General features: G+C 37.5%; 2 protein-coding genes across 2 annotated transcripts; both read left to right on the forward strand.

Moving 5' to 3' along the window:
* Positions 1-32: 32 nt before the first annotated feature.
* Positions 33-3,417, forward strand: LOC141622421 (cytochrome P450 71AU50-like). The gene is made up of 2 exons (XM_074438454.1): positions 33-2,504; positions 2,615-3,417. Exons 1-2 carry the CDS (start codon positions 1,569-1,571, stop codon positions 3,248-3,250), a joined length of 1,572 nt encoding a protein of 523 aa, XP_074294555.1. The 5' UTR covers positions 33-1,568; the 3' UTR covers positions 3,251-3,417.
* An 823-nt stretch (positions 3,418-4,240) lies between these two features.
* Positions 4,241-8,119, forward strand: LOC141622423 (cytochrome P450 71AU50-like). Its single transcript, XM_074438456.1, has 3 exons — positions 4,241-4,383; positions 4,741-7,137; positions 7,289-8,119. Exons 2-3 carry the CDS (start codon positions 6,199-6,201, stop codon positions 7,922-7,924), a joined length of 1,575 nt encoding a protein of 524 aa, XP_074294557.1. The 5' UTR covers positions 4,241-4,383; positions 4,741-6,198; the 3' UTR covers positions 7,925-8,119.
* The last annotated feature ends 2,918 nt before the right edge of the window (positions 8,120-11,037 follow it).

The following is an 11,037-nucleotide window of genomic DNA, read 5'->3' on the forward strand; positions in this document are numbered from 1 at the left end:
CTTATGTATGTTTTATTGGAGTCCTCAGCATGTTTTTTTTTTTTTTTTTTTTTTTTTTTTTTTTAATTCGATTCGTATTGAATCGAATTTTGGGCATTATTTTGATGATTGATATTGGGTCATCACGACATGATCAATAGAGATATTTTCAATTAGTTTTTCAGAGTCAATTGTATTTTGCCAGTTTTACCCATAATCACTTCTGAGTGCAGTTTTATTTTGCCAGCTCTGCCTAGAATTAGGGTGTGCATTGTCCGGTCCGGACCACACCGGAATCGAGCGGAATGGAACCGGAAAAATTCCGGTCCGGTCTCCGGTCCATGTTTTTTAGGGATTTCGAGATTTCATTCCATTCTGGCCCGGTCTGGGCTTGGACCGGAATTTTTGATTCTGCCATTCCACTTTCGGTCCAAACCGGTTCTGGTCCGTTCGGACCGCTGTGCAGTCCTACCTGGAACTAGAATCACTGTGAACTTGTGAAGTAATAAACTGAAACTATTAGGTTAATAAAGGAAAATGGTGGTTATGGAAAAGGGTGAGTTCTATTAGTCATGAGTCGTATACTCTCATGACATTACTTTTACTTCGAAGAAGCATTGAAAACGGTAATATGTTATCCCAGTCATTGTGGTCCATGAAATATTGGATTTTTGCCAAAAGAATTCTTTGATGGACCCTTGAAATTATATTGGAGGATTTCCTATTCCATCTAGTTTTCTCTGTACACACTTGCCACATTCTCCCTTTCGAAGTAGTATATTTTATGAAGCTAACCAATGTGTTTTCATGGTGGTGGGATTGTAAGAAGCACTGCCCCTCTCCCCTTCTATATGGTTGGTAGGGGAAGGTGGAAATGAGAAAGGGAGGGTGTTAGATAGTGTACATCTTCCCCACCGTATGCATTTACCTCATACGAAAGACCACGAGTTCCCTCATCACCTCCTATTTCCACCCTTACATTATCACTACTTGCCATCACTATTTTGAAGGATCGCTATATGCAGTGTTACGAAATGATTGGATATAAGACAGTAGGGACACAATCCTAACATACCTCCGTTAATATTTTGCCCTCTTTCTAAGCTAGCACTAATCACATCAGGATTAAGGATATTAGCTCATTACATTAGAAAGACTTGTATATCAGGAGCTAAGTAGTTCGGATATAGACTATTTTCAGATGACTGTAAATGAATATCGTGTTAAATTATCGTCCATTCCTAAGATGTGGTGGCGTTTACATCCATGTGGAAGCATCTTGTATCGTCTTTCGATTACCGTGGTCCATACATCCTTGGATTGTGTCAAAGAGGTTCCAGTTTAATGGGCGGTGAAACTACCTGAAAGAAACATTTATGTCATCTAGTTTAGCAGTGTAAGACTCTACCTTATATGTCCCAATTTCAACTTTCAATTTGTGTGGTGCCTCTGTTTTCCCGAGTTTAATGGTCCTCCTGAAATCGCCAGCCTTATATATAAACCGAACTTTTAACTACCTTACTGTATCCTTCTTATTTTAGTCATTTACTCATCACTCAAACTAGCAAAGTAGCTAAACAGTAAACACCATGCTATGCAAACTGACTGATATATGGTCATGGTTGCGGGATGGAGTGAAGGGTCAGAGCTTTGTCCTCATCGCCTTGACCTTTCTGCTTATTTTCTGCTTCATTCTCTTCGGTGAAAAGCAAACCAAGAAAAAATCCCGTTCACTTCCTGGACCTCGTGGTTTGCCTTTGGTTGGATATCTTCCTTTTTTAGGGTCCGATCTTCGCTGGACCTTCAAAGATCTGGCCACTATCTATGGTCCTATCTTTAAGGTCCGACTTGGACTTATAGATTGCATTGTTGTCAACTCACCTTCTCATGCCAAAGAGATACTAAAGGACCAAGATGTCATATTTGCCAACCGAAACCATACAGTTGCAGGTAAACTTGCCACCTTTGGGGCATTAGATATCGCTTTTAATGACTACGGCCTTGAATGGCGCAAGTTGAAGAAAATTTTTGTTAGTGAAATGTTGAGTAGTGCTAACTTTGATGTTAGCTATAATTTGAGAAAGCGCCACGTGAAGAAGATGATTACCAAAACTTATAGACGAGCTGGTGAACTAGTTGATATAGGAGATTTGATCTTTTTCACGATTTTCAACTCCGTTATGAGCATGGTATGGGGGGATACAATCAAAGGCAAAGACGGCGAGGATATTCAAAGTTTTGCCACTGACTTTCGATCCCTGATAGGCGACTTTATGCTACTGTTGGGAACACCTAATGTTTCAGACTTTCTTCCTTTTCTTGCTTGCCTTGATTTGCAAGGGATAAGACGGAGAATGAAGTCTGTTGCTGACAGAATCGAAATGTTATTTGATTTAGCCATAGATAATCACTTTGCCTCAAACGCGAACACTCAGAAAGACATTTTAGGGTATCTGTTGGAGCTTACCAAACTCAAAGATCCCGCCAAGTCACTAAGCGTGCCTCAAGTAAAGGCCATTCTTTTGGTATGTCATATCATCTGAACTGTTTCCGTCTTCTTCTTTACCATTTATTATCTTTTCATCCTGATTTATATTACTCTTAACTCTTCATATTATATGAATTTCTGCTGTAGGACGCGATTGTTGGGGGAATGGATACTACAGCGACAACAGCTGAGTGGGTGATGGCCGAACTGCTGCGACATCCCAAGATAATGAAGATTGTACAAGCTGAATTAGCTGAAACGGTTGGTTTAACCGATACAGTTGAAGAGGTGCATATACCGAAATTGAAGTATTTGACTGCTGTTTTGAAGGAGACTCTACGCCTACACCCTCCCGTTGCTCTCCTTGTTCCACATCGTTCAAGCAAAGCTACTACTGTCGGTGGTTACAGTGTGCAAAAAGATTCTATGGTCTTCATCAATACGTGGGCTATACATAGGGACCCTGAACTTTGGGAAGATCCTCTAGAGTTTCGACCTGAAAGGTTCTTAAGTAGTTCGGAAAATTTTGACTTTTCCGGAAATCAACATAAGTACCTTCCATTTGGTTCGGGAAGGAGAATGTGTCCCGGTGTGTCTCTTGCAGATAAAATGGCAATTTCTGTGTTGTCATCGATGTTGCATTGTTTTGAGTGGAAGTTACCGACTGGAAATGTAGATTTCGACATGTCTGAGACATTTGGATTTGTTGTCAAGAAATCAAAACCAACAATGGCAGTCCCAAGCCCAAGGCTCTCTAAGACGGAGCTGTATCTAGATGAATAATGTAACAGAAGCATAATTTATGAAGCAAACAGCCGCCTCTTATTTTGCGTAATTTTATCATGTTTATATTGTCTGAAGATACTACTTTTCGTTCTATGTACTCCGAATATGTTTTCTATGTTACTTAGACTCGAGGGCAAGCACGGGAGCGACACAACTATCATTTTCAGAGTATTGTACACAAGTATTAAGATGACCAAATCTTCCTTGCAAAGCTACAAGCCTACACTGGCTACTGTAAGACTGGACCATAATTAACTCCACAAAATAACAGCTGATTAACATAAAGGGTTTAGCTTACGTGTGATCAAAGGTAAAAAAATGATTTGACACAAAGGGTGTACCTATCGTAATATGATAAAAGCGATGATTGTGCTGAAATGGGCAAGGTCCTGCTAAAGTCCCATAGCAGTGCAGTTTTAGATTCTTTAGGACCTTGTAAAGCCTGGGCTTTGCTTTGTATATTGGATTTTGAACAATTTGTGCCCAAAACTCATCTTTCGTTTGCTTTTAGGTTTGGTGGAATGCTCTTGTCAAAAAAAAAAGTTTGATGGAATTAATTGTAATGCTCTACTTGCCAACCTATGGTTTACTGATATTTCCAGTTCTATTCAGCTCAGCTCCACTCAAAATTCAACCAATTTCAGTTCTTCACATCTTAAACTTAATAGTTATAGTTATTATTAATATTAATATTATTATTAATTTTTTTTTTTTTAGAGAAGGATGCGCGCAACTTTCATTAAAAGAAAAATAAAAGTTTACATGAAATTGGTGGGGAGCCGAGAGACAATCTGAGCTCCCACACCCTTGGCAACAGTAAAGCTAAGTCTAGTAAAAATGTAAGCGGCCACCCGAGCCCCCGCATCCTGAGATACCGAGAATTTCTGGATCCGCTATTATTACTGTTATTATGGCAGTAATTTACAAAAAAAATGTATAAGACTGTAATTTTCAAAAAGTGATTTTACATAATTAATTACTTTTTTGTTCTCTGATTCAGGAATTATTAATTGATTCAATCAATTTCGCAGGTAAAATTGTAATTGAAATCGTGAGAAATGGCTCGTACTAAGCAAACTGCTCGCAAATCCACCGGTGGTAAAGCTCCTCGCAAACAACTCGCAACTAAGGTCTCTTCTCTCTTCTCTTGATTTCCCTAATTTGATTTCAATTTGTTGAATTTATTTGAATTGAATATCTTCACTTTCTAGGGTTTCCGTTTCATCGTCTATGATGCTACTGTTAATTCCTTCTGTGATTGAAATTTGCTATTTAACTCATTACTTTGATTTTGTTCGATTATAGGCTTTTATTTTTGTTTCTGTTTGTTTTGATTTATGAATTTCTGTACATTTTGAATTTCGTTGCGTTTTAGGGTTTCCGTTTGATCAATTTCGTAGGTGATATTGTTATTCAAGTTGTCTGTGATTTTCGCGAAATTGTAGTAGATGTTTGAATTGACGATTTCGTTTATCACTTGATTGAAGGCTGCTAGGAAATCTGCTCCTACTACTGGCGGTGTCAAGAAGCCTCACCGTTACCGTCCTAGAATTAGGGTCTGCATTATCCGGTCCGGGCGGCACCGGAATCGAGCGGAATGGAACCGTAAAATTCCGGTCCGGTCTCCGGTCCAAGTTTTTTAGGGATTCCGGATTTCAGTCCATTCTGGCCCGGTCCGGGCTTGGACCGGAAATTTTGATTCCGGTCCATCACGTTCTGCCATTCCACTTTCGGTCCAAACCGGTTCTGGTCCGTTCGGACCGGTTTGCAGTCCTACCTGGAACTATTAGGTTAATAAAGGAAAATGGTGGTTATGGAAAAGGGCGAGTTCTATTACTCGTGAGTCGTATACTCTCATGACAATTACTTTTACTTCGAAGAAGCATTGAGAGAACGGTATTATGTTATCCCAGTCACTGTGGTCCATGAAATATTTGATTTTTGCCAAAAGAATCCTTTGATGGACCCTTGAGATTATAGTGGAGGATTTCCTATGCCATCTAGTTTTGTTTTGTACACACTTGCCACATTCTCCATTTCGAAGTAGTATATTTTATGAAGCAGGCATTACTCGATCATTCTCATTATACGCATTTACTTATACTAGCTACCGATCATGCATTCATGCTTCACGAGCTAACCAATGTGCTTTCATGGCAGTGGGATTTTAAGCAGCACTGGCCCTCTCCCCTTCTATATGTTTGGTGGGGAAAGGTGGTAATGAGAAAGGGAGGGTGTTAGATAGTATACATCATCCCCTACCGTATGCATTTACCTCATACGAAAGACCACAAGTTCCCTCATCACCTCCTATTTCCACCCTTACATTATCACTATTTGCCATCACTACTTTGAAGGATCGCTATATGCAGTGTTACGAAATGCTTGGATATAAGACAGTAGGGACACAATCCTAATATACCTCCGTTAGACTTGTATATAAGGAGGTAAGTTGTTCGGATATAGACTACTTTCGGATGACTGTAAATGAATATAGTGTAAAATTATCGTCCATTCCTAAGATGTGGTGGCATTTACATCCATGTGGAAACATCTGTATCGTCTTTTGATTACTGGGGTCCATACATCCTTGGATTTTGTCAATGAAGTTCCAATTTAATGGTCGGTAAAACTACCTGAAAGATACATTTATGTCATCTAGTTTAGCAGTGTAAGACTGTACTCTTCCCAATTTCATCTTTCATTTTGTGTGGTGCCTCTGTTTGTCTGATGTACAAGTCATTTGATTCTTCTAAGTTTAATGGTCCTCATGAAATCGTCCGCCTTATATATAAACCGAACTTTTAACTACCTTACTGTATCCTTCTCATTTTACTCATTTACTCATCACTCAAACTAGCAGTTAGGTATACCTTTCTTTACTGCTGCCAAAAAAAAAAAAAAAAAAAAAAAAAAACTAGTTAAGTAGCTCAACAGTAAACACCATGCTGCTCTGCAAACTGACTGATATATGGTCATGGTTGTGGGATGGAGTGAAGGGTCAGAGCTTTGTCCTCATCGCCTTCACCATTTTGCTTATTTTCTGCTTCATTCTCTTCGGTGAAAAGCAAACCAAGAAAAAATCACGTCCACTTCCTGGACCTTGTGGTTTGCCTTTGGTTGGATATCTTCCTTTTTTAGGGTCTGATCTTCGCTGGACCTTTAAAGATTTGGCCACTATCTATGGTCCTATCTTTAAAGTCCGACTTGGACTTATAGATTGCATTGTTGTCACCTCACCATCTCATGCCAAAGAGATACTAAAGGACCAAGATGTCATATTTGCCAATCGAAACCCTACAGTTGCAGGTAAGCTTGCCACCTTTGGGGCTTTAGATATCGCTTTTAATGACTACGGCCCTGAATGGCGCAAGTTGAAGAAAATTTTTGTTAGTCAAATGTTTAGTAGTGCTAACTTTGACGCTAGCTATAATTTGAGAAAGCAGCACCTGAAGATGATGATTACGAAAACTTATAGAAGGGCTGGTGATGTAGTTGATATCGGAGATTTGATTTTTTTCACGATCTTCAACTCCCTTATGAGCATGGTATGGGGGGATACAATGAAAGGCAAACATGGCGATGATATTCACAAATTTGACACTGATTTTCGATCCCTGACAGCCGACTTTATGAGACTGTTAGGAACATCTAATGTTTCAGACTTTCTTCCTTTTCTTGGTTGCCTTGATTTGCAAGGGATAAGACGGAGAATGAAGTCGGTTGCTGACAGAATCGAAATGTTTTTTGATTTAGCCATAGATAATCACTTTGCCTTAAACACGAACACTCAGAATGATATTCTCGGGTATCTGTTGGAGCTTACCAAACTAAAAGATCCGGCCAAAGCGCTAAGCGTGCCTCAAGTAAAGGCCATTCTTATGGTATGTTATATCATCTGAACTGTTTCCGTCTTCTTCTTTACCATTTACTATCTTTTCATCTTTTCATCCTGATTTATATTACTCTTAACTCCTCATATTACACAATCAGACTTGTATGTTGAGTATCGTAATATGTTAATTTCTGCTGTAGGACGCGATCGTTGGGGGAATGGATACTACAGCGACAACAGCTGAGTGGGTGATGGCTGAGCTGCTGAAACATCCCAAGATAATGAAGATTGTACAAGATGAATTGGCTGAAACGGTTGGTTTAACCGATACAGTCGAAGAGGTGCATATACCCAAATTGAAGTATTTGACTGCTGTTTTGAAGGAGACCCTACGGCTACACCCTCCCGTTGCTCTCCTTGTTCCACATTGTTCAAGCAAAGCTACTACTGTCGGTGGTTATAATGTACCCAAAAATTCTATGGTCTTCATCAATATGTGGGCTATACATAGGGACCCTAAACTTTGGGAAGATCCTCTAGAGTTTCAACCTGAAAGGTTCTTAAGTAATTCGGAAAATTTTGACTTTTCTGGAAATCAACATAAGTACCTTCCATTTGGTTCGGGAAGGAGAATGTGTCCCGGTCTGTCTCTTGCAGATAAAATGGCAATTTCTGTGTTGTCATCGATGTTGCATTGTTTTGAGTGGAAGTTACCGACTGGAAATGTGGATTTCGACGTGTCTGAGACATTTGGACTTGTTGTCAGGAAATCAAAACCAACAATGGCTGTCCCAAGCCCAAGGCTCTCTAAGACGGAGCTGTATCTCGATGAATAATATAGCAGAAGCATATTTTATGGAGCAAACAGCCGCCTCTTATTTTGCGTAATTTTATCGTGTTTATTTTGTCTGAAGATACTACTTTTCGTTCTATGTACTCCGAATATGTTTGCTATGTTATTTAGACTCGATGGCAAGCACGGGAGCGACACAACTACCATTTTCAGAGTATTGTACAAAAGTATTAAGATGACCAAATCTTCCCTACAAAGCTACCTACAATGGCTACTGTAAGACTGGACCATAATTAACTCAACAAAACAACAGCTGATTAACATATAAAGGGCTTAGTTTACGTCTGATCAGAGGTAAACAAATGATTGACACAAAGGGAGTATCTATCGTAATATGATAAAGCGATGATTGTGGTGAAATGTGCAAGGTAAACAGATTCTTTAGGCCCTTGTAAAGTCTGGGCTTTGCTTTGTATATTGGATTTTGAACAATTTTGTACCCAAAACTCATCTTTTGTTTGCTTTTAAATTTGGTGGAATGCCCTTGTCAAAAAAAGTTTGATGGAATAAATTATTTTATTATTCAATGATATAAAAGTTAAATAAAATTGATTTTTAAATTGATTTTTAAATCAATTTTTAATTAAAAATATTTAAACAATTATTTTTAAATTCATTATTTCAAATATAATATAAAATATTAATATTTTAATAATATTCTTTCTTTCACCCATTGGGTTGAATAAATCGGTTCGGGTTTCTAACCTAAAATAACGGGTCATTTCGGGTTGTGGGTCAAGATTTACGGATCCTTAACCTAAAAAAAAACGAGTCGAGTCAGGTCATGTTTTGACAGGTCTAAATAGAAGGGTCTCGTAAGCCTCAGCCATGATCATTCCAGGACCGTGCCTTGTATTTTGATAGTCAATCCACCATATACCTTGCTCAAAACATGATGTTACATGAGCGTACGAAGCACAACGAAATTAATTGTCATTTTCTACATAATGCAATCCAAGTAGAAGGTCTTATTTTACCGTCTCATGTCACTATCGATTGTCAACTGGCAAATGTTCTAACTAAGACATTGGGTATCTCTCAACATTCTTACATATATCATTGGAACTCACGTTAGAAAATCCATAGATAACTTGGTTACTACAAATTACAAAGGAGAACATTTGCTTTATATTCTCATAAAAAAATTGTTTATTTATGCAATATTTGCTCTAATTTGATAACATTTCACACATTTTCGCGTTTATTTTGTTTAATTGTTTACTTATACAGTGATAATTTTACAATGTCCTACTGTAACACCGTTTTATAACAGATTTACTCTAACGTGAATAAGAGTTATTATATTCTAATAACCAAAAGCCCATGCTCTTTTTGTCTCTCAAAACCGTAGAAAACCTTATCGTGCTTAGAAATGCACTTTCATCCTTAACATTAAACAAAAAAAACGCGGAAATGTGTGAAATGTTGCGTGCCATCATCCTAATGATTGTTGTTCCAAAAGTAAGCTAAATTGGGTCAACTCTTGTACTCAATATTCTTTCTTTCTGTCTATTTTGTTCTAGACATTCCTTTCTCAGGCCTTTAAAGTTCCTTAACGTGGGGATCCCTTCTTTTCATTGGTTCATCACAATCACATTTTTATTTTACAAATACTCTTACTGTGTTTAACATTAATATATCCGTTTTAATTTTAAACAGGTTAATAAATAAGATAGATAAGATAAAATTAAAATGTATTAAGATAGACAGAAAGCTTATCTCATCGATATAACCAAAGTATTATTTAACCCGTTTTAATCTTAAAACAAATATGTTCATCTTAAGAAAGACCAGACCCTATTCTTTTGGATTTAATTTCAGCTAAGTTAAGTTCAGTTCAGCATCATTTAGTTCAGTTCAGCTTCATTCAGTTCAACTTTTCTCTTCAAAAATTAAATCTTTACTTTAGTTCAGGTGCATTTTAGTTCAAATTCATTCGGTTCAGTTCAACTTCATTAAATTCGGTTTAGATCTTTTCGGTCCAAAAAAAAAGGCCTACTCTCTCTATTTATTTTTGTGTTACATTTACTCCCTCTGTCCCGGTCATTTGTTATCCTTTTCCATATTAGGGTGTCTCAGTCATTTGTTGTCCTTTCTATTTTAAGAATAAACTTGATGAGCAATTTGATCATTCACCCTCAATTTGTTCCACTTGTCATTTTGTAATTGGCCATTTCCTCTTTCCTTGGTCTTTGTGCCAAAACCAAAGGACAACAATTGACCGGGACGGAGGGAGTACATGTTTGTCCGACCAAGCCTGTTGTGATTCATACCTTATCTTATTTCTATATTCTACTTTTTACTCTTTTTATGCTTGTTTTCTTTTTGTATCTACACACTATGGTCTTTAACTCTCTCAAGGTGGGATGTTCTTTAGGAAAACAATACTTCCAATAGTCCCCACTCTATGTTATTTGTCTATTCCACTTTTTATACTCTTATTTTGCTACTTCTTTTTTATTAACTCATCGTTATCCTCGTAATTTCTCAGTTTCATTTAATTTTATCATTTGATTTAAATAGTTCTCAGAAAATAATAGAAATGATAAGAATAAATAATTTCTCACTACACACTAGGGTTAAATGTGGTGATGTTATATAGGTAAAAGGCTATGTGGAATTAAGAGTTGTTATAACGAGCGAAGGGGCTCTAACTCAGGTTACATATGTCACATGACTACATGTTACTCCATATATGTGAGTATTCCATATTGAAATATAAAATCGAGAGTTAATTAATTTCTCAGCTTATAAACTACTTCAATTATTATCACCAAATTTGTCTTATGATGAAACATTCATCATCATTTTCTATAGTGAATTCTTTCCGAGCTTGTTATTACTTATTATTAGTGTGCTTCGGCCCGATTTAGGGGGTGATTTCACTAATCACCCACCACTAATTAATTAAATTAAATAAGTACAAAATTTTATTTGTTTTGTGAATGTAGCCATATGGTGTATGGTTGTGGGGAGCTAGGGCCGGGGATGAAACAAGATAAAGACAAGCATGCTAAACATAAACAACCTTTGCGCACCGCATGCTAGACATCCCATATATGGACCCCAACATATACGACCCCTTCACATTAATTT

Source organism: Silene latifolia, chromosome X (genome assembly GCF_048544455.1).
Source record: "Silene latifolia isolate original U9 population chromosome X, ASM4854445v1, whole genome shotgun sequence".
Classification (NCBI taxonomy): domain Eukaryota; kingdom Viridiplantae; phylum Streptophyta; class Magnoliopsida; order Caryophyllales; family Caryophyllaceae; genus Silene; species Silene latifolia.

What these genes read in the sequence shown, in the direction of transcription:
- LOC141622421 (XM_074438454.1), top strand. Translation starts at nt 1,569, where the DNA reads ATGCTATGCAAACTGACTGATATATGGTCATGGTTGCGGGATGGAGTG. An exon ending in AAGTAAAGGCCATTCTTTTG is followed by an intron (nt 2,505 to 2,614) that starts GTATGTCATATC and finishes TTTCTGCTGTAG; the next exon opens with GACGCGATTGTTGGGGGAAT.
- LOC141622423 (XM_074438456.1), top strand. Translation starts at nt 6,199, where the DNA reads ATGCTGCTCTGCAAACTGACTGATATATGGTCATGGTTGTGGGATGGA. An exon ending in AAGTAAAGGCCATTCTTATG is followed by an intron (nt 7,138 to 7,288) that starts GTATGTTATATC and finishes TTTCTGCTGTAG; the next exon opens with GACGCGATCGTTGGGGGAAT.